The sequence below is a fragment of the Toxoplasma gondii genome, chromosome VIIa (assembly GCF_000006565.2).
Source record: "Toxoplasma gondii ME49 chromosome VIIa, whole genome shotgun sequence".
NCBI lineage: Eukaryota > Apicomplexa > Conoidasida > Eucoccidiorida > Sarcocystidae > Toxoplasma > Toxoplasma gondii.
This window is the reverse complement of record NC_031474.1, coordinates 2,549,762-2,573,013: the sequence shown is the minus strand read 5'-3', so window position 1 is coordinate 2,573,013 and position 23,252 is coordinate 2,549,762. Positions and strand designations below refer to the sequence as shown.

The following is a 23,252-nucleotide window of genomic DNA, read 5'->3' as shown; positions in this document are numbered from 1 at the left end:
CGCTTCATTGAAGGGTTCAAGGGAAAGTACAGGGTGCGCGAAGGCACACGGAAAGGACAACCGTCACCAGTTGGACCCATACGAAGCGATCTTTTTTCGGAACAAAACTTCGCCCAAATTGTTATTTTCAGCACAGCACGCAAGGATCACACGTTGAATTAGGTCGGACGACATATTTCACCATAAATGCTTGTTTCGCTAACATGCAGACGGTTGCCTCGGGAACCGCGTGGCTGTCGGTTAGAGTCAAACGTTTCGCTGTCGTCAGCATCCGGACTTGTTTTGCTTCGCTTTTGCACATCCTTGGGTTTTCGTATACTTTTCTGTCTGAGTCCGAAGTTGGGGGAAATGGTGAGGCTTCAAACTAGCAAAGGCGACGATTGGTGTGGCCGCCGAACGAGGACACCGGATGTGTAAAGAGTGTCCACCATGGGCAGTTGTGTAAAGAGTCGATGATCTTGGATAAAAAAAACAGTGTGCTACCAAAGGCGTCAATGCCGCAACTGCGAAGGATTTTCTTTTTGTCTGAATGACGGTTGGTTTATTAAATGCTATGACGCTCAGCACGCCTCCGATTGGCACTTACACCGTACAATAGCAGTGCTTTCTGCAGGTGCTTGGTTCAGTGTTTTCTTCTGAGACATAATTATGTGTAAGAAACACATGCAAAGGATTGAATGAGTGTGTTTTCAACTCTGACAATTGTGTGTCATACTAGAAAACTCTACGAATGACGTGATGAAACCGGTCTCATCAATAATCGAAGCTCAAAATCTTGTATCCATCTCGATGTGTATCTCTCTCCGTTTGTGAATATACAGATGCATGCGTACATGAACATACGTATATGCTCAGGCAGATAAAATACGAAACTTGCATGCCAACGAGGGGTCCCACTACAGAGATTTTCCGTCTGAGAATATCGAAGCCCCCAGTTCTGGTTGAAGAACACACGATCAGCGTCCACCAGGGAGCCGTAGAAATAAGGACAGCAAGCGCAGTCGTGTTGTCCATTTTCTTGTTGGGGTGCAGAAAATCGCGTATTCGCAGGAGCTTGGCTCTTCCTGTTTTTCTGTTCTCTTCCTGTTCCCCACCTCCCTCCTCAGCACTATCCTATTTACCCGTGACTGCTTTCTTTCGCAGGTACACGCAGCTTTCGCGCACGCTGGTCATATGTTTTCTCTCCTTCTTTGCTCGCGTTTCTTTTCCCGCTCTCACGCGTTCCTGTCTGTCATTTTCTGCTGCTCACGTAAAGTCTTAGATATGGATACCCCAGGAACCCTATCCAGGAGTAACGAGAAGGAACTCCGCGACAGCTCTGCCTCTTGCGGGTGCTTGTCCGCCGAGGCTTTTGAACACTTCCGAATACGGGAGCAACAACTCCTCCAACTAAATGAGGAACTGGAACGAAGGAAACACCAATCTCTGCACGATGCAGAAGAGCAAGTCAGAGAACTGAAATCTTTGGCGACAGGCGCGCCCTCGAAAACGATCTCGCTCCGACCGAAGTCTGCAGTTGCGTGCCAAAGACAACAATCCACAGAGGGAATTTCGGGCGAGAGAAGCCCGGTATCTCTTTCGGGGAAGCCTGCAGATGGAGTAACCGAACTGCGAGCGCAGAGCGCCTGCTCTCGTCCATCTGCGTCGCTAAAAAGATATGGACAGGAACATCCGTCTGTTACAGAGGTAACGGGGTCGCCGACAAAGAAAGTTCACCTGAGGGAAAGTGTACTGAGGGATCCTTACGCTTCGGGACAGCATGGAGCGACAGTTGAAGAAGAGTACAAGCGACTCGTTCAACAAGGGAGCAGCGCTATCGGCAATGGTTTGGGTGGCGACCACCTCGAGAGTTTAACTGCGACAGTGCGACTGCAAAAGAGCCGACTTCTTACACTTCAAGAAGAGCTCGAATCAAGAGCCAAGGAAATCCAGACCTACGAACAAGATCTGCATTCGTCGCAGAATCATTCACGGTTCCTCACTGACGAAAATGAAAAGCTCAAGCGAAAAATCAACCAGCTCATCTCCCAAGGAGAAAAAAACAAAGCGAGTCACGCTGAGCTAAGCTCGAAGGTCGACGCACTGGAAAGGCTCCTTGCTGACTCACGAGCTGAAAACGACAGGTTTGTCTTCTCCGCAAACTCGCTACACAAGCCCTTCAGTATGGATGTATATATGTATATATGCATGCAAGGGTATACGTGGGACCGTTCCGATATTTATACCTCCAGAAGCAATAGACTATTCCGCAACTCTATATGTCGAAACACTCACTTCCCTATTCGAAGAGGTAGAAACTGATGTGATCGCAAAAATGCCGTGTTATTCTCTGGAATACAGGCATATTTGTCCATGTCACGGATTATTGAAAAAGACATTCCTGCCAGAAAGCAGTAGACTCTTCCGGCTACACTTTTGAGTAAAAAACACGGCAAGTCACCACTTGCGTCGGTGACCGAACACGATGAGACGGCAGTGTTCTGTGTGTTTTTTTGTGCAGCAATACATATGCGAGTTTGTCAATTGACGCATATCCACATATGTCTGCACGTTGCATTAGCCCATATAGGCGGAGGGTAACAACCTCCTAGCAAAGCAAGCCTGTACACATGTGCATGGGACAAAGTCGCCCAATGCATCACGCTCGGGTTTTGTCAGGTTGTTGTTCTGCGCATACCACATCAGATTAACAACAGCAGCGAAAAAGACTGCTGCTGAATTGAACAGTAAAGAGGCTCGCGTAACCCATCTAACAAAAGAACTCGAGAGAACGAAAGAGCAGCTCAATGAGTGGAGAAGCAGCAGCAAAGACCGATCGTCGGATTTGAAGCAAATGGAGAAGCTGGCGGCGGAAAACAAAAAACTTGAGAACCAGAGAAACGAGTTGGTCTTGGGTTTCAAAAGACAGATGAAACTTATCGATATCCTGAAGAAGCAAAAGGCACACATGGAGGCTGCGCGCCTTCTCAGCTTCACTGAGGATGAATTCCTCAAAATTCTGCAAGCTGACGAAAGGAACGGAGCATTGTGAGTAGTGTGTCCTTTCTGTCTGTGAGGTAAAGGAGATGGAAATACGCGTGGTCAAATCGGACCGCCCAGTCGAGTTTTCCTTGTGTTGAAAACCGAAAACGAGTTTTCCACGCCGATCTGAAGACTCAGACCCGTGTCTGGTTATTGTCAGCATTATAAGCCCGTGAAATGCTTATATCGATATGACTACAGCTGTACATTCATACGTGGGATACTGCTGCTTTGAGTGGACAAGTGCTGCGTGTATGTCAGCCTCTCTCTTTCGTCGAAGCTTCGTATCCGCTGATTTACAGCAAAGAAAAAACTGAAGAACGCCGTCTTACAGGACGAGCAACAGTTTCTCTCTTGCTCGGCTCGCTGTATTCCCAACCAGGGTTGTGTTCGGTTCTTTTTTGGGTCCTCCAGTAGTTGTTGAACGCAGCGAATCGCCAGCATCTCAACAGTAGTTTTAGCCAACTAGATTCCTTACGCCTCCTCCCGCTCCTCTGCCATTTTTGCAGGAAAAACATTGAACGCAGGATGTTCACAAAACCGACGACCGCACAAAAACATAAGCCAAACTGTATGCGTTCTCCACAGGGGTATGAAAAGCAGTACCCGAAAAGTTGAAGAATTTCCATCATGACAATTCCATCTCGATACACGTTATTCACCCGTTTTCTCTGACAACAAACACCTGCCTGTTCTCAGCAGACATTTCCTTCAGTATATCTTAATACAGAAAGAACAACTATTAGACAAACAAATGTACATACACACCCACGCGTATGTATACATCTTTTTCTGAATAGCCCTTGCACTACGTAACAGAAGGACAAAAATTTCCATTCCCTCTCATCCGTGTGGTTTGGTATTGACATATCGATAGTTACTGTTGTATTTCGTAACGTATACGGAGATGCCTTACAAGTGTGCATACAGATATGTAATCCAAGCATCTACCATTTTTCGCCTTTCCCCTTTTGCCTCAATCAGCGTCAAGTTCGACGGCTAAAAGTGCACGAACCAGTGTCAAAATTGGCCCTTTTACCTTTAAGTCGCCTGTTGCGAATGCCACAACTGGGCTTCTGTCTTTATTTACAATGCTAAGCCAAACGTCTCTTGTGCTTTCTACTTCCACATCTGGAGTGTTTTCACACGGCCACCTGAGGTACGCAATTCCGCGACGAAAGTGCACACAGACATTTTCGTTGACATCGGAAAAGTGGAATTTCAAAATACACGTCAAGTCACGAGCTCGTTCGGGAATCAACCGAACAGGAAGGAGTTCGAACTGTTGCTGCAAGGAGATTTTTGCGAGCGTTTGCCGCTTCTGGAAATCACTGAGTTTCAGCTCGGCCCGCCCTTCCAGTTCCAGTGCCGCAGTTAGAAACCAATTTCGGCCTGCAGGAATAGAGATCACATGCACGCAGTGGAAAATCGAAACTCGAGGAAGAGTGGCAATTCCTGTAAGGGGATAAAGTTGTTTCGTTGCTTCTGCTTGCCCATATCTCACGATATAAGAGCATATCTGAGCGAGAACCAAATGCAAACTTAGATGCCTCTCCCTGAAACGAAAAACAAGTGTCAGGACGTGCATAGTGGCACCGAGAGGAAAGGAGAATGAAAGCTCTGCTGTGTTTCCGCGATTTCCTTTTCTCATTTATTTCCCAAAAACGCGCGAGCGTACCTGTGGCTGCAGTTTGATGCGCGGCGTTGGCTCGCAGGGCCAAGATTTTCAACGTTTTTGCGCGTTTCGATCTCGGCTCCACAGTATAGGCAGCACTGGCGAATTCGAGGGCCCAGTTGACGCGGCCTTGTCTCAGATTCTCGATGGCATGGAAGAGCAAGTCGTCTACACTGCCCGCTAGACTCAACAAGGCTTCAGCTTTTTCTTGTGTGGTCATGACTGCTAGGTCTTCAGGCTGTCCAGAATACCAGCCCATGTAGTGTGTGAAGATAGCGCGGACCGCCCATGGCACGGTTCCGTAGAATGGTTGCAAGAAGGGGTGGTTTGCTAGGTGTTCTGGCAACTTCACTTGGTGCGCAATGTCGTTAACGAAGAACCCCTTGTTCATGAATCGAACTGTTTGGTCGTGAATGAACTGAATGGCATCTCTGTACGCTATCAGTGTGGATTGAATATGCTCTTTCCCGACCAGGGGTCGTGTGTGGCCAAGCACAAGGTACTCTGCGTCCAAGGACCTCATCAGGTCTAGGGAAGCTATCCAGTCATTGCAGTCTCGGGTTTCGGTGCCGCGGATCGCATAAATGTTCGGCAGGGACCTGTAGAGGTTGTCTGCACCGAGGAGAACGCGTTTGTCTTCGATCCACACAACGATTTGGTCCTTGCTCTCTCCGGGAGCGTGTAGAAGCTGCAATTTCATCCCGGCAATGTTAAGGGTCTTTTGTTCCTCGTACATGATGTGGGTCGGTAGGATCGCCCCGATCTCTGCCGTGTTGTTGTAATGCAGAGTGGGTCCGATTCCCGCATTCACGAAGTCTTCGGAGTCAACAAAAACGCCAAACTGTCGCATGGACCTCCTGTATGTTGTGCCGGCTGTCAGTGTGAAGACTTTGCTCATTTCTGCGAAGGTCAGCCAGTACGCGTGCACTTCCGTCACATTTGGTGCAGCAATTGCAGAAGCGCCGAAGATGTGGTCTGTGTGGAAGTGTGTGTAGATTATCGCCTTCACTGGGCGATTGCTGTATGGGAACTTGAGCCAGTCTGACCAGACAGCTTGCATAGTCGCTGTACTTTCCATGGTGTCTACCACAACGAGACCGTCGGTCCCATTCAGAATGACCGAGTTGGCCAGCCCGTACCCGATGGCGACATAGATGTCAGGGACGACTTGAATGATTCCTTTCTCGAATTCTTCGGAATGGTGGTGCAGAGGATGCGGACGGGGAACGTGTTGAGCTGTGTAGTTGAAGAACTCCTTCTCGAGTTCCTCGACAGACGGGAGAAAAAAAGCCGTGTCGACCCCTCTTCCAACAGACGGAAAGGCAGACAGACCATCTGTGTCTTCCGACAAGCCGGCAGACAGGTGTCCCCCCGGCTTAGGCTTTCTGCTTCGTCTGCGGGCAGATAGGTCACCGGTTCCTTCTCTGAGCAGGGGGAAAAACGCGTTCACGAAGGACTTCCTGCCTTCGTAGAAATCCAGAAAGTGTGTAGGGAGAAGCGCGGATGTATACAATTGGAGGTCATAGGGAAGCAGGGTGTACCAGACAGGGAAAAAGACAAGGAACGTGGAGAGGAACGGCAAACAGATATACAAGACTTTGAAGAGCGATCTCCACGGAGCTGCAGCACCTGAAAAGGAAGGAGACTTACACGTATCGGCCCGTTGTTCCAACACCTGCTTCTGCGTATCATCGAACTCCGCATCGTCCCCAGATGCTGCCTTCTTCAGCGACACTTCGGCGCGACCCAGTCCTTTCGTTCGGCTCTTTTGTTTTGCTGTCTTTTCTTCTCCGTCGTCACTCTCCGTGGACACAGCCTTGTTCTTCTCCAAATTCCATTCAGCACTTCGCTCCTGCGCTCCCCGGGAAGCCGCGAACGGCAATTCATCCACCGAGGAAGGAATTCTTTCGGCAGATGACGAAAAAGAAGCAGAGAATAAAGTTGCTTCCTTGCTCTCATCATATTGCCACCATACTGCAGGTTCTCCATCCTCCAGTTTAGCAGTAGCAGGATCGGTGGACTTCGAAAACAACTCCCTCTTTTTAGAATAGTACGCGATTTCTTCTCGACAGTCCCGCGCCGAGCGGTTTTTGAAAACGAGCTGGCCTTCACTGGCAACTTCGTAGCTTTGGCTGGCAGCAATAGGAGAAAGGTCTTCTGGACTGACTTTGCCAACGCCTTCTTGTCCTCTGCTGTTTTTGTTAGGAAGTGAAGACGCAAAACTCGATGGGCATGACTCCTGTGCTCTTTCATCCGAGGACCCATCGCTCGATTTCTCGACACGGGTTTTGCGGGTCTTCAAAATCTTCTTGTTGTCTGGAAGCCTCGACATCTCGAACCTGTTTTCGAGCTTTCGTGGGTTCCCTCAGGGGAACGACTCTTCAAGATAGTTTGCGTTCAAAGAAGGAACCAAGTAGCCGTGGAGCGGCAAGGAGGAAAGCGATGGAGATTATGCGCCAAGGAAAATGAACGAAGTTCTGGGAAGTTTCCTCTGAAGTCAAAGACAACGCCAAAAGTGGGGCAACTCACTCAAGTCAACGATTGCTCGTGGAGTTCACGCACACAACTCTTTTCTATGTTTCGGTCGCTCTCACGCTTCCGTGTAAATACTTAAGTTGCCGCCGAATACGCACATGCATGTATATGCCTTCTTGCAAAGGATATTCTTACACCGGCACTCGATGTACGTGACTGCCTCGCCCCCGCAATACGGACGAGACACATTTAGCTCTCTGGGTTCTCAAAATATGCAAGAGAAATGGTAGGTGTCTTCCGAAAAGTACAGACACGGCACCTCAGTCCGAACGTGTAAATTCGATAGATGGAGAAAACGAACGTGAGGGCAGTCCTCTACCGCCTTTTTGGAGCACTGACAAATACACAACCGCTGCTCCACTGACCAAAAAATGATGGTGTTGTTGCCAAGAGAGTGATTTCAGCAGATGTATCCTTAAACTTGTGAATCAAGTACATCCCTCAGTTTCCTTATGGGGAGATATGGACGTCGAGGTTTGACAAAATATTGGTTGACTGGTTGGAAAAACTGTGTGCAAAGAACGGTATGAATTCCCGAGAACTCAGCAGTCTTTGAGAAGCTTGCGAAAGCATGCGACTCCTCAGACAGAAAATGCGGTGACGGGGGAAGCACTGAGTGGGGTGAGTTCCTCCCCTCTCTAAGAACCAGCTACCGGACGAGGAACGCCGCGCCCAAATGCTCTGGGACAAGTATCTCGGGAGCCAAAAACTGGCAGCAGAAAAACTGCAAGGTGACGCCTGCTTACAGCCAGCCTTGCCTTCATGAAGCATCAAAAATTAAAGATGTTGGATTGACGAAATGAACGTGAGTGTCGGAGAGGCACGAGACTTGAGTCAAGAATCGGGAGGCTCCCTAGCAACGGAATTTCAGTGCAGTTATGAGTCACTTTCGTGAGCACTCACGAAAGAGGAAACGAATGCTTAGGACCAGACATACACTCTGTGGAAGATCGCTTTTCTACATTCACCCAGTCATCTGTCGTGCGCGAATTTCGGGTTAACCAGGCACCGGCCTCCGTCTACCGGAGGAAGCCAGCTTGCACGACAGAAAGATGCCGAGAGACACTGCGGGTCGGATCTGCTGTTCCTGGTAAATTCAAAGAGACAAACGAGAGGAATGCTGTCGTAATTTGGAGGGGTTGTGATTTCGGTTGTGTATCGAGAAAGGATGGGATCTGTGCGTCTCGGGAACTGACGTGGACAGGAGTCGACGAGTGTGCTCTGTTTTCGTACTCCCTCTGTTACTCAACCAATGATCTTTCTTCCCTTGTATCTGCTGATGGTGGAAACGTTGAGCTCTTGTCGCGCTTTACCTCTACCATTTCTCGCGTTTCATCTGCGTCTATTCACCTTTGCCATTTCCCGTGCTCTGACGCTGTGTCTTCTCCCTGCATTCTTTCCCCGTACCAACTGCGCCTTTCTCCTTCTCGCATCCCTTTCTGTGTCTCTGCCTGTCCCTTGCTTCTCCCGTCTGACTTCGACTTATCTGTTTCACATCTCTGGATGCGGCGGCCACGCGCACCAGAACGACACGGTCGTATCACACTGCCATAACTGTACGTGGGCAAAGCTGCAGCACAGTTTATTACCCTTACGAGAACATTGACTTAGATACTTACCGGTTTGCAGGAACAGTGCTTTACGCTAGTAAGCGCCGATCAACCGCTCTCGCTGCTATTGTGGGAGCATCAATGTTGTAGTGAGGCGACCGCATGGCTTACGCGGGCACACAAAAGTAGCGGTGAACCTAAACATGCAGGCAGTCCACTAGCGTTCCCTCAGTGTTGATGTGCAGCGCTCGTTCCTTCCTGCCTGGAAATATTAATGTATATATTTGCTTTTGGGTAAGGGAATGTCGACGGACAAGCGGCACATGGGCAGGCTGGCTTTTGTCAGTGTGCGGCTCCCGGCCCTCCCGAAGAACCAGCTGTCTACAAGGAACACAGGGGACCCGGAATTGTGTTCTTCTGGTATGCAGATGGATCCGGAAATTTAAGCTGCCTTGCTGTTTCGAACTCTTAAAAACGAGCAGCACGTGTCGTGTCTGCTCCTAAGGGCCGCACCGAACCCTCTCGCGAGTAAAACGCCAACAGATTACCCCCCGGGGTGCCGTTGCGGTCGACTATGCCTGAGGGAGTTGCATGTCTCGATGAGATTCCTCAACGTGCAGATGAGAACGGCAGGTGCGTCAAGTTGCCGGCGTCCTTCTTCAGTCAGCTTCTTCTGAACGAAGAACGTTTGCATCTGCACCGACGGCTACCGCTTTCTGGATCTATACCAAACTGCATTTCTTTCAGAGGCCCCGAGAGGCCTGCAAGGGCCGCGCGTTCGCAGCGTGAAAAGCCACCGTGTCTTTGCAGTTTTACCGCATGTATGGCCTGTCTTTCACAGAAGAAGCAGAAGAAATGCACATCAGACGACCTTTTGCTCGATATACTTCACACTTTCAAAGACTCTTCTATCCCGGAGCAATGGTTCCCTGACAGCGGCTATACCAAGGTCGGGTCAAGTTCCTAGGGGTCGTTGCCACCCCTCATGGGGCAGCTCCCTCTCGTGCGAGCTGGGTAATTTTTTCTAGTAAACTTGGCGGAAAAGTGTAGATTGTGTGTTCCCTAAAAAGCCCATGAAGTCCGGAGCTTCCAATCGATTTATTTTCTCGCCTCACCGCAAAGTCTCCGCCTTTACTCTCCATGCGTTACGGCGAGCCTCCCGGTCCCGGACGCAGAGGGTCCACCAATGCCCTCGTTCTCGAGGCTCTCCGTTTGTGATTCAGCCACATTAAAAGCTCCGTTCTTTGCTTCATATCTCCTCGTTAGTAAACCCCCTCCCCATGCCCCGGCGTTCTTGCGTCCCCCCCCTCAGCTCAACACCGAATCGCTCGCGTTCTCTTTGCTGGAAAGAGTTCCTTCGGGGCTGCACAGGCCGAACAAATACCAGGAAATCCATTTTGCTTTTCGCATACTGCAGGTGTAGAGGAAGTGCTCGCCTCTTGACGGTGACAATTGCCTGTTGCACTTTCTCCGTCTAGACACTCTGCTAGAAACAGTCGCGCTTCTCTTAGCCTCGTGCAACGAGGATGAAGGTTTCGGTTTTCCTCCGTGCAGCAGAGAGGCAGCGGAGACAAATGAAGGCGCCTATGGCGAGCGCGGCATAATTTGCCTGTATGCCTTGGCACTTTCGAGGTTCCACTGTGGGCTTCAGCAGTGAGGAGTTTCGCGGCTTAGCTATGAACTTTATCGACCGCGGAAGTCTTCAGAAGCCGTACTTTTCCTCAACTTCTCTCTAGAAGCAACCCTCTCTCGGCGGACTCAAAGAGCTGAGGAAGGAACTGGGGTAGACCAAACAGATAAACACACTCGAAAAATGGAGGACGATGGTGAGCTTTCCGCTCTCTGGCCTGCGGGGGTCTGCGTCGTTTTCATAGGATCCTGGGCTGGTGCACTCGGAGGTAAGGACGATGTAAACTTGGTTTTTTCTATCCATCACCAAAACTCAATGTGTGTGAGTGTGTAACTAACCGTTAATTCCGTCGCTTTCCCGTCTTTGTGTCCACATTTACATCAGCAAGTCGCTGTGCACATTCATGTCAATGTAGGCTTTGTGAACAGCCGCCTTACAACGTCAGCTGCGGAGTTTCGTGGCAAAACTCTTGAGATGTCTGAAAGCTGGCTGAAGCATACCCTCGAAAAAAAACTATCCACACCTACACTCATATGCATATGAGCATGTTTCTATGCATACATACTACTTAAAGGTATGCACCCGCACGCAACGCTGCGCCACCTGTCCCAAAGTACATGGAACTGCGTACATGTGTCTGGCTGGAACTGCATTTTTCCGTATGCGTCGCTACCTTTGTCTGTGTAAACAGATCTTGTCAAATCTTGAGGAGTTCCTGTCTTCCGAGCGCCTGTAGTCGGCCACAATTCGTGGTTTCCTTGTGTTCTGCACACTTCACTGGGCTGCAAACAAGGGTGTATGTCCGAACTCCACGTAGACACCTGGAGACGCCTTTTTGTTTTTGGAATCAGATACAATGGTGAGACGGGCGTATATGGAGGCAGGCGACGATGTTTCCTCATCAGTGATGCTGAAACGACCCTTGTTCGTCTTCGGCATGTTGCTGACAATCGTCCTCGATCCAATCTGCACCTTCGTTGCTCTTCTCTTTGCCCCCTCGGTAAGAAAGTCGTGCTTTTGTTCCGTCCTTCAGCTGATGCTCTGCGCTAATCAAATAAAGAGCGAGTACTTTGCTCAGAACCTAAGCGAGGGAGAACCACCTCAGCGTTGTAGGATTCTGAAATTCAACCCTGTCTGCTGTTCTGCGCCAGTCTTCTTGAGGCCGTGACGGGGAGGTGTCTCGGCGTGAAGCCGCAGAAGAAGAAAAGCCTCTAGAGACAAACATGAGCGACAAAGAGGGAAACAGAGAGATGAACATAGGCAGCGACGTGGATTGAAGGAGATGTGGAAAGGACGGTTGAGGGAGACGGTGAGAGGTGGAGAGATGGATAGAATGAGTGATCGAGTACTCTAGGGGTTGTGCTTCGGAATTAAAGTACACATACAGAAAGCTTTCCCCAGGATTCTGAGGGAGGTCCGGCAGTGCCGGCCATGCGGCTGGGAGCTTTGTCGTATTTTTGATGTCTCGTTCGTCTTAGAAAGCGAAGAGTTTCGGCACAGAAGGGAGTGTCGCGTCCTTGTTTCCTCTCAGTGAAGGAAACATCTCAGCTCGAGTTCGCCTGCCTCTCCCTTTCCTGTTCCTCGGTCTTCGTCTGCGCTTCTGTCTTGTCAGTCCGTCCTGTTCCCTTCACTCCACTCTGTTCCTCTGCACGCACTAATGTCGTCCTCCTCCTTTCGCGGATCGTGTGTGTGTCGTTCTTCTCTCGTTTGCCTTTCCTTCTCCTCATCTCGATTGTGTTCTGTGTCTCTGCGTTTTCCCAGTCAATTGTCACACCCTTTGCAGGGGTACACATTTTCTGGGCGGTACTAATTGCTCACTTTTGGCTGAAAGAATACATGGGCTATTGGGAAAAATGCGGCTCTGTCGGCATCGTCACTGGAGTCATGCTGATGGTGGTCTTCTCCGGCAAGCGCGCCAAAATTGACAGCATCGACTCCTTCGACTCCTACGTACGCTCTGCTGGAGCAGTCGCCTACCTCGTGTACTCTTCAATTCTCCTCATCATCATCCTCGTTCTCGCCTTCAAGTGGTATCCGTGCTCCCTAGGAAGATCCGAGTTTGCCGTTGGGGTAAGGCGACAAAAGAATCTTCACACCACCAAGAGAGAAAGGCTTTATCTAGCCGTATTTATCTATTTCTGTGTCACCTGCTTGTCTTCATATATTTGTTTTTATCTCTCTTTCTACATTTATCCGTCGTCTACTTGTCTCTCTCTGTCTACCTACCTGTTTGCGAACAAATCAATGTATCTCTTTGTGTACTCTGGTGCTTCGATGTGAATGAGGATCCCTAGATTTCGCGCGGTTCTCCTCTTCCGCCCTGTTCCCCAGAGACTCATGGTGGCAACACCACACTTCCACCAAGTTCCTTTGAAGACGGAGGAAATTGCAAGAGGCAACGAAAGACATGTCGCAGAGTACCGCCTGCTCGCGCAGAGCTTTCTCCGTATGGTAAAATCGCCTCTCATTGTGTGATGAAACACCATCGTTTTGTGATCGCTTTTCTCTTTGCAGAGACTAGCCACTTCAGTCGCTTCTGGGTTCCTCGGCGGCAACGCCAACATCGCCATCAAGTTTTTTACAATCATTGTCATGGACCTCTGCACGGGCAACACTGCTATCTTTTCCAAGTGAGGACTCCGCCTCGCCGATTTGTCTCGACGTCTCTGCTTGTTCATTTTCTCTCTTCCTGACCTTTCCTCTCTTGGCCTCTTGGCTTCGCTCCTTGCTCTCGATTGCTTGCGTCTTGCACTGTGTCTCGCCCGTTTCTCTTCTATGAAAGCCACAGCTCTTCTAATCTGGCGCGCGGCACAACTCCGTGCACTCAACAGGTCTTCAACCTAGAGGAAAACAATCCGATGGAGCTCACGTCGTATCGGCCTTCGCCTTACACTCAGCAACTCTTCTCTAGAGATCCGCAAAAGTATCCAAAAAATGCATGCATACACGCATGCATACACGCATGCATACATACGTACGTGCACATAGAAGCTCTAAGCACACAGACAGACGCTTAGTCATGAAATTGCCCATTCACACATGCACCCCAGTGTATGATGTAGGACTGTAAAACGATGCCGGTTGGAGGTCCAAGAAGCCGTGAGGAGACACCGTCGCGTTGATAACGCGTTTTTTGGACAGCCACGGTCTCATGGAGAATGCCGTTTCTTTGGGTCTGTCTGGAAAGGAACCTGGCTACATCTACACATGCGCATGTAACTGGAAACCAAGCTTCGTCTCCTAATGCGTTTTTCTCAGCTGGCGGACGTACGTCGTCGCCCTTGGCGCCAGCACTGTCGGCTTGGGTCAGCTGTTCTTTCTCAACGTCGCGCTTCGCAGGTCAGGCAGTTCGGAGAGTTGGAGTCGGTTTTCCTTTCGATGCCGCGCTTTCGACTCATGCACACGTTTTTTCGCTTCTCTTCGCTTGTTGAAGGAAAGAGACTAAGCGCCGCGTCTGAGATCCACAACCCCAAGCCAAAAATAGTCGAGTTTTTTTCCGTCCTCATTTATCGGCTGACTTTGTCTTGTTCGTCAATCCCGTGCTTCCACGGTGCGCCTTTTCTTGATTTTCCGCCTTAGAGTTGGAAAGCTTTCCGTTTGCTTCGGCCGCCGTCGCACACAGGATTGTCCTTCTTCCTGCATCGTTTCTTCGATACTGGCGGCGCGGTCGGTGCGAGCGTGTGTCTTTGATCCCTCTGCTGTGCTCAGATACGAAGCAGTCTACGTCGTCCCCACCATCAACAGCTCTCTGGTCACTCAGGGGACGATTGGAGCAATTCTGCTTCTTCACGAGACTCCAGGAAACTGGATAGCTTTTGGCTGCGGCCTCGTCATGTGCGTCGGCGGCATCGTCGTCCTCACCGCTATGCACACCGTCCAGGCCTCGAGGGTTGAGGTGAGAGAAGAGCAGCCTCGCAGATTCAGAGGAACTCAGACCCTCTGTCAACGTGAAGAAACACAAAACAACCGTTCTCCTCGCCTTCTGTTCTCGTCCGACAGAACCGTCTTTCACAGATATATATATATATATACATATATATCTGCGTATACATACGTATACTTGTACATATATTTATTTATACATACATATATATATATTTACTTATACATATATATATATATATGCGTGTATGGCGTGCCCGTGCAGTTGCGGATGTCGGTGAATGCAGATGTACAGAACTGAGGGTTGTGGTTCCTCCCGTAGATGTGGATAGGCAACAAGGCTGTCGAGATGCGGAATTCCTACGTTGGTATCCGTCTGTGCATCTGTGTAGAAAAACAGACATGTGAAGCTGCGTACGCGCCTGTGGAGGTTTGACGGGGGATGCATCTCGAGATGTTGCACGGAGAAAAACGCCTGTTTCTGAGGGAGGGTCTGGTTTTGGGGGAACTCTTTTTCTCACACGAGCGGCGACAGCGAGTCACCCAGAGCCTCTTTGAAGAGTTTTCTTTGTGAGAAGAAATCGGAACACCCTACACCGGACGGCTTCTTCCCCCCCGATGATCGCTAACGTTTGGGTCTCTCTACTTCAGATATATCGGCATCTACAGCTGCAGACAGACATGAGCTAGAAGGAAAGACGCAGCGAATTCGTGCTACTCTGGCCCGTGCTGTGTTTCTTGCTCCGTCCCTCGATTCAGCAAAAAACATCCGGAAGGCAAACTGCGCAACTCGACAGCGGCGTTGAAGGCTGGGGTACCGCGAAGTCGGGTGTGAGCAGCGCGGCCCGCTCACTCAAGAGCTTCAGGACTCTCAAGCGCTCCTTGACCCGGTACGTCTAGCAAAAAGACTCGAACGCGCAAAGTCACTCAGAGACTGAGACACTTGAAATACATATAAATATACATATATATATATATATATATTTATATATATATATATATATATATGTATCTCAATACCCATTGAACATATACGTCTTCACTCATATATATATATATATATATATATATATGCATGTGTAGATGAATCTATGTTTGGGAGTAGATAGGCAGTTATTTGTATGCAGATGCGTTTGCATGCAGATGTTGGTGCATGCATGGAGCTGTATCTGTATGAGTGATTCAAAAGAATGTTGACGACGGTCGCCCCGTGTGTGCCGTGCAAGCAAAGATGTGCATGCAGCAAAACATCTGCGATTCTGTTCTCAGGTCCGCGACGGCTGTGGCAGAAATGTCTGTGATTTTGAATTCTCAAGCAATCTACAGCATGTACACGTTGCAGGAGAAACACCCTCTCGAAGACTTCGCGGGTGAGCTGAGCTCCACTCTCACCAATTACCCCAACCTCTTGGTGGATATCCCTGTGGCGTTTCACACAGATGAATGTGCCTTCGTCTGTCTCCTAATTCACGTATATGCACCCTTACACACTACCATATATATATATATATCACTACATATATATATATATATATATATCACTACATATATATATATATATATATCACTACATATATATATATATATATCACTACATATATATATATATATATATATCACTACATATATATATATATATATATATCACTACATATATATATATATATATCACTACATATATATATATATATATATATATACTGATATGCAGGCAGAGGCATATTCGTTTGCATCTGTGTCGACTGCAGGTGACCGCATGGGCAAGACTGCATATAGGAGTCCTGGTGTTTCCCCGTTTGATTTCTTGGAGGCTGAACGAACGGTCGCTTTCCTGCCGCAGGCTCCACACTTTTCCTGCTCCTTTTTCCCCGTTGTTTTTTTTTCGAGCAGAGGACGAGTGCGACGTCGACTCTCCCTCGTTGCCACGGCGGCGCGTCTTCCCAGCAGCGCATCGATCGACTGGGCGCACCTCGTCCGCCAGCAGTCGGAAGTCGTCGCCAGCGCGGCGCTCGACTCGCGGCCTTTCCTCCGCGGAGAGGCCAAAGTCCTTCCATGTGCGCATCCCGGGCCTCGCCTGCGTGGAGACGCCACCGGGACAGGAGCCTTGAACCCGATTTCGCGAAGGAACGAGAGAGCGATGGAGAGAGAAGGAAATCCCGGAGCCAAAGAAGAACAGAGAGGTGGAGGGCGAGAAGAAGAACCAGAAAAGGGAGATGGAGAAGGAGAACAAGAGCGAGAAGTGATAGAAGAGAGATGGACAGGTGTAAGAAGAGCGAAATGGAGAGCGAGAAGCGAAGGAAGAACAGAGAGACGAAGAGAGAGAACAAGGAAGAGAGGCTTCTGAGTGGCAACTAGCGTATGCATATATATGTATATATATATATATGTGTAGGTACATGTATGTGTATGTGGACAGCAGTTTTGTTGATGCGAGCACCCCGTGGGCTCTGTCGAGGCGTTCAACGCAGCAGAGAGACCGGGAGGGGGACGACTTCAGGTGATGCCTCTTCAGGCGTCTGTCGTCGATGTGCAGAGCAGAAACAGGAGCTCAGTGTTCCACTGAGAGCAGATGTCACGCAGGGAAAGTTCTGTTTCAAGCAACAACGGACACCGTTTGTAGCATATCCCGCCCCAGGGTGCCCTCAGTTCGTTTGCCGCGTGAGTTTTTACATTTGAATGGACGTTCATGTCTGTGCATCTGCATTCGGACATTTTCCGCTACGTCCACGACTCTTTCCACGTTTTTCTGTGGTGCACTCGCCGCCAGCAGTGAGACTGTTTATTCTTCGTCCGCTGCTTTGCCGTCAGTGGCAGTGCTTCCCCGAGGACTGACGCGCGTTTCGATTTTTCAAGAGAAGTCTGGGCGCGTTGTCAAGAGCCATGCGCATTCTGCGCCGAATTGCCCGCTGAGTGCCCAGACACGAAGTTTGTGTAGATCTGTCTGTGGCGCGGCGGAGTTTTTCTCTGCCTCTTTCGCTTCCGAGAACTGCGCTCTCCGCGTCTCCTCGCTGTCTGTGTGTTCAAAGGAGCCTCGGGCGCCAAAGTCTTCTATGTGGGTGTGTGCATTTGCCTGCTTCCGCCCCAGGAGCCTGGTTTCTGCCTGCGTTCAGGGTGTTCTGTTTTGGTGCATGCCGAACAAAGCTGTTTTTCACAGATGCTTCTGACGCGTGTGACAGTGTCAATATCGCTCGGCGAAGTCGCGAACGAGACGTTCGACGCCGAGAGGTTCCGCGTCCCCGTTCCCCCCCTCCGTTTCGACCTCTGCATCCGCCGACGCATGCGAGAGAACCTGGTCGAAATTTGATTTCTTTCCGGTTGCACCGAAGTCGACACAACGCGCAAACATGTATGCACGCGCACAGCTCTGCGTTCCGTGAAACACAAGGAACGGAGGAAAGACGCTTCAGTATCGCCAGCCTCCTCGTCCAGCCATGGCTCGGCGCCGACGCTGTCTACGCATTTCGTCAGTGAGAAAAACGCGTCGGGAAACGTATGCGCAGCAGAGAAAACTCTACTGGGGGGCTTGTTCGTTCGTGAAGGCTCGCAGCTCCTCCGCAGTAAACAAGTGAGTGTTGTGGATGCGACGAAATTTGCTGCGAAATCTGAACAGACACGCACACCACATGCACGCACCCCGCTCGTACTCATACCTCCACGTTCATCGCTCTCATACATCCATGCATACATACAAACATACATACATACAAACATACATACATACAAACATATATATATATATATACATATATATATATATATATATATGTACACGTTAGTGTTGAGGTACGCATGAGGCATGATGCATCGCTAGAAAGATTCGACATCCACCTACACCTTTGACTCGACGTCGCGGGGTGCAGCTTGCTCCTTCGGCTCCGATACGAGACATCAAGACGTTTCGAGCCTAGAACTGAGAGTCTGTGGCTTCCCCAAGCAGCAACGTCGACTGCACAAGCCATGAACTCTTCATCATCTTACCTCGAGACCCTCTTCGCATCGGCGCGTCTCTTCAGTTGAGTCTTTTCCCTGAGAGGAGCGGAGGGGAGGCGACTGCGGCAATTCGAGATGAAACGCTCAGGCACAGGCAGAAACGCGCGCAGACGGCAACGCAGCGAACTCCCAGTCCGCGAGCGTCGACAATGAATCCGCGCGCGTATGACACACCCGGGGCGCGGGAGCACGGTCCTCCACGGAAAGAGGAAAGTCGCCGTCGAGCCAGCAAAGGGGAAACGAAAAAGAAACAAACAGCCAGTCGGAGAGAGGCAACAGAAAAGGGAAGGTCCCGACTGCGACACTCGCCACGCACACCGTGAAAGGGAAAAACGAAGAAATGAAAGCGAAAAAACCAGCAAAAGCAGAAGTTATGCCCTTGCTGAAATCAACAGACCAACGCTACACGAGAACGTAGAACAACGGAGAAAAAACACCTAGCTTACTGAGCTGCAGCAAGCGCGTTCTGTCGCGAGAGGCTCCTGCTCGGATCGCACTGCTTGATGATGTCTTCCAACGGCGGGAGAACGATCTACAAAAGGAAGATGAACACACAGAACGGCTATTCAAATCACTACCGCAACCGTGTCTCTTTGCATGCAAAGGGAGAGACACAAAAAACTGATGCAAAGTGCAAATGTCCTCCATTCACACACACCCCATGCAGCCGTTAACAGATACACAGACATATATGCATGTATAGGTACATATAGAAGCACACATACATAGACGCAAAGAGAATCTCGCGGCATACATACATGCATACGGGTCTGTGCAACTGTATCCTCATGTTGGAATGTGGACGCATCGATGTGCGTGTATATATCATTTATATATATATACATATATATCATTTATATATATATATATATATTAATATGGATATTTCCATTTGTTGTCACTCGATGAAAAGAAGGGGAAAACGCGCGGAGGGGCATTCTTACAGAATCCCAGAGGCCTTTGACTTCGGCGTCCAGATCCATTCTCGCCTGTTCATAGATTTCCTCGCCGAGAGGATAGAGAAGCAACCCACAGAGGTTCTGCCGACAGTTCGCGCATTTGCGAGTAGCGTAAATGTCGCAGACAGCAGCCGAATTCGTCGTGCCTCCTAATGCAGTCGCGCCTGCAAAAACAACGTACCCAGATAGATATCAACACAAACCATTATACACATACATATATATATATATATACATACATATATGTATGTATGTATGTATATGGCAAGAAGCAGCCAAGTAGTTTGTCGTGCTTCCTGACGCGCTCTCGCTTGAAGAGACATAGTTAACATCCGTCGATACCCTTCTAAAGTGAAAGGATACGCATATGAAAATAGCTATACTGATAAATATATATATATATATATATATATGTAAATAGGCATACGGGAAATGTATCATCCGTCAAGATAATACATTTACGTGGCAGCACATTCATACACATCCATATATATATATATGTATACATATGTATAGAAATAGATATGTATGGATACATGTGTATGGATGCACATGAATCTACCTAAAAGGAACCAGGGGATACCGCGTGTGAGAGGATAGGCGTATAAACATGGCGAGTAAGACTTGCCGGTCCACGCTTCTGGTGAAAGAAACTCACCGATGGCAGCACACTTTCGCTTCCCTCGCAAGTGGTTGTTGTTACATCGAAGGGCGCGAACTTGCCGAGTTGCGAGGAGCGAATTTATCCATTCTGTCATGTCTGCATGCGCGCAGAGCAGCTCCGAGTCGACCTTCAAACCTGATCAAACAGCGCATGCAGCGAACACTTGAATCCTCACACTCATCTGCACCCTCAACACATATATATATATATATATATGTGTGTGTATTCATGCAAGTTGAATAAGTTAGGAGACCGTAGCCGTGCATGCATACGCCTACCTGCGCAGGTGCATATATACATATATACATATATACATATATATATATATATATATATATATACTTTAATGTAGATACACCAGAGAAACAGACAAAAGCGATACTGTATATAGACCTTGATAGATGCATACGTTTACCTGAGCGAAAGCATGGAAGCATGCGTGCATATACGAATGGAATGAACTGTCTGTGCATGCAGTCCTACAGATGCGAAATGAAAGTACGTGTGTATTTATGTCAAGATAAATCGGTCCTTTTTCGTAGCCGAGCTAAATGGAAAGAGAGAGGGTTGACACACGCAACGACGGATTTTGTTTCTGCCTGTAGAGTCCTCCGTTTGGATTGCAGCTGCGGCGAGTTTCAGCTCGAAGAAAACGAGAGAGAACTAACTCAGGAGTTCCCGGAAACTCGAAAGTGTGGAGCTGCCGGCGTGGGGAGACACGAGCATGCAAAGAATCGGCTCCGGTTTTTCTCCACTTTGTGTCTTGCATGCAGCTCCCGAGACGCGAAGACTCTCCTCAAACCTCAGAAACCGCAAACGCCGTTGGTGCTCGCTTTTTTAGCAGGGAATTTGAGTGACTTGACATGGAACATTGGACCGATGAATCCAACTCAAGCATGGAGAATCTGCGGTGTGTAGTGATGTGCCTATCAAGCTCAGAGGCCGCCGGTCTCCCCCAGGTAGCGGTTCCGGTAAATAGCAATGGCCTCAGGTGCAGCTATTCTTCGCATGCATGCAAATAAGAGAAGAAATTGTTTCTCGACGTATTTCAGCGAACCCCGTCGCCCCGGAGGCGATCCGCGACTTCCACGCAGCGGGATTGACACACACACAAGCTCGAGAGAGATGGAGCGACAGGTACTTCGGTCCACTTTCGAACAGTCACTCGCCTTCTCCAGCAGTTGAGGACTCCCCATGCGACAGTGCGCTTAGGCTGGTGCCTCGCTCTGCTTCACCATGCCGTCTTGTGAGAGACGCAGAGACGCGGCACGAGAGCAACCGACCTGTGAGAGCTCCTTCATGTTGGACTTTCGCCAGCAACGCGCTGCATGAAGTGATGGTCTGGTACGGATTATGGAAAGCCAACGTTCGAGCTCCAGGGTTGTAGGCGACCCGCTCATTGCTGCTCAGAAGCTTCACGAACTCCGAATCTGAGAGGCGAAACACAGTCAGAGCAGTTGCTCCCCACAACACAAAGCTACGCGTGTAAACACACAACTGTACTCACAAGTAAAGCAATCGATCTAACAAGTATGCATGGCCATGCACAAACTCATACAACCGTACACCTACGCCTCTGTGCCGACCTGCAACTCGCTGCACACTGACTCGCATATATATATATATATATATATATATATATATATATATATATGGATATGTGACTATGAACACAGACATGCATCTGTAGGCAGACGCCGTTGTAAGAAGAAAGACGGAGAGGGATATCTGAGAAAACAGACACACACCTCTACGAGCATGCGCGCAGATCAGGACGTTTGTGTGAGCTGCAGTTGCGTTACCGCCTTACTGGGTTGGAAGAAAGGATGGAGACCACTGAATCCAATTTGAATGAGACTCTTTTCGACTTCCTTTACGTGGAAGCTGCGGCCCGCCTCCTTCTTGAGAACTTCCAGCAGTTTATTCAGGAGGAACCCAACGCCAGTTTGTTGCCCGCGAAAGAGGACGACCATCCCCTGCGAGTTCGCCTGAGCGCCCTGCGCGGTCGCGCTTCCGCGGCTCTTGCCTTCCGCTCCCGGAGAGAGGCGCAGACGCGCATTGGCCTCCAGACTCGAGGCGAGAAACGCGTTCTTCGCAGGCGGACGAGACTGCGCAGCAGTCGCCGCCAGAAACTGCTGCTCCTGAGTTCCCGATGGCAGACTTCCGCGAGAAGAAAAACTCAGCTGGGAAGCAAGCGATCCGGAACTCTGGCTGCGCTGAAGCAGCGACGAACCTCCCGAGAGCAGACGGTTCGGCGGCGGACGCGCCGCCATCATCATCTTGGAGATGTCGCTCGCGAAAGCCATGGTGGAGACCGGAGAGGAAGAAGAGGCAGCGAAAACGAACAGGACGCTCGCACAGAGAGGAAGTCGCAGGAGAAAAAAACGGGCACCTACGAGCGTTTAGAAAGACGTGAGGACGAGAGGGCCGCCACGAGAAAGAGAGATGCACAACACGGCAGACAGACGACAGAAAAAAAACCGGCAGGACTGAGACAAAGAGAGTCCGAGAGAGACGCGAGAGACCCACGGACTCAGTGGGGAAGATCGGAGACGTCAGACCGCAACGCAGTGCATCCCTGGGAGAACACCAAGCCGTTTCGCCTCTCTTTTAGCGATGGACAGTCCTTCCATGCTCAGGTCCTCCGCGCATACCTCTTGATTCTCCTCTTCCCGAATCGCATGCAGCCCCGTCGTTTCCCAGTGCTTTCCAGCGACGCAAGCGCGAGAAGGAAAACGCGAGAGAAGCGGAAGAAGCGGAACGTCTGAAGTGGAAAGGGGTAGACGAACAGCCAGCATGCATGCACCAGAGACGAGACGTCCGCGTCGATCGAGGCGACACACCCGAAAGGTTCTGTTGTCAGAGGAGACGCAGACCGAGCAGGAGAAAGAACAGACGCTTCGAGTTGACGAAGATGAGCGCGTCAAGAGCCCAGTGCAAAGGATCTCAACATTTCCAGACCGTGTAACGCATGTGTGCACCTGTCCACTAGATTTCGGCCTCGGAACCTGCTCAACGATGCATCTGTAGAAGTGGAAAGAAGAGCGGATTCATCTGTTTTGTCTCTCGCGCTCCGACAGTGGCGTTCCCGCCGTCTGTCGCGTTTTTCTTTCTGGCCAAGACAGGGTCGAGGTGACCAAACCTATACACGGATCAGGCGGAGAGAGGACAGGACGAAAGGCCGGTCCGACTCGCGCGATTCAAAAGAGATTTTCAGTTGCCGCCTCGAGGGGATACCGCGAGTCGTTCGCGACCCTAGCGAGCAGAGCAACGCCTCAGAGAGATTGGCACATTTTCACTGAAATGCGCCAAGAGAGAAAGGCAGGCCAGATGAAGAACGGCAAGC

General features: G+C 49.7%; 4 protein-coding genes across 4 annotated transcripts; 2 read left to right on the top strand and 2 right to left on the bottom strand.

Moving 5' to 3' along the window:
- The first annotated feature begins 660 nt into the window (after positions 1–660).
- Positions 661–3,586, top strand: TGME49_203330 (hypothetical protein). Its single transcript, XM_018779248.1, has 2 exons — positions 661–2,123; positions 2,686–3,586. Exons 1-2 carry the CDS (start codon positions 1,174–1,176, stop codon positions 3,029–3,031), a joined length of 1,296 nt encoding a protein of 431 aa, XP_018637360.1. The 5' UTR covers positions 661–1,173; the 3' UTR covers positions 3,032–3,586.
- Positions 3,464–7,028, bottom strand: TGME49_203340 (metallo-beta-lactamase domain-containing protein; the record flags this gene model as incomplete). The annotated part of the gene is made up of 3 exons (XM_002367575.2): positions 3,464–4,413; positions 4,700–5,998; positions 6,347–7,028. 3 exons carry the CDS (start codon positions 7,026–7,028, stop codon positions 3,998–4,000), a joined length of 2,397 nt encoding a protein of 798 aa, XP_002367616.1. The 3' UTR covers positions 3,464–3,997.
- Positions 7,029–9,435: 2,407 nt separating this feature from the next.
- Positions 9,436–16,697, top strand: TGME49_203350 (hypothetical protein). The gene is made up of 9 exons (XM_018779249.1): positions 9,436–10,679; positions 11,263–11,411; positions 12,173–12,481; positions 12,926–13,041; positions 13,670–13,750; positions 14,120–14,306; positions 15,053–15,183; positions 15,563–15,663; positions 16,184–16,697. Exons 1-9 carry the CDS (start codon positions 10,595–10,597, stop codon positions 16,399–16,401), a joined length of 1,377 nt encoding a protein of 458 aa, XP_018637359.1. The 5' UTR covers positions 9,436–10,594; the 3' UTR covers positions 16,402–16,697.
- A 687-nt stretch (positions 16,698–17,384) lies between these two features.
- Positions 17,385–22,212, bottom strand: TGME49_203358 (hypothetical protein; the record flags this gene model as incomplete). The annotated part of the gene is made up of 7 exons (XM_002367577.2): positions 17,385–17,895; positions 18,272–18,319; positions 18,730–18,815; positions 19,228–19,406; positions 19,901–20,041; positions 21,190–21,336; positions 21,717–22,212. 7 exons carry the CDS (start codon positions 22,210–22,212, stop codon positions 17,805–17,807), a joined length of 1,188 nt encoding a protein of 395 aa, XP_002367618.2. The 3' UTR covers positions 17,385–17,804.
- Between the last annotated feature and the right edge of the window lie 1,040 nt (positions 22,213–23,252).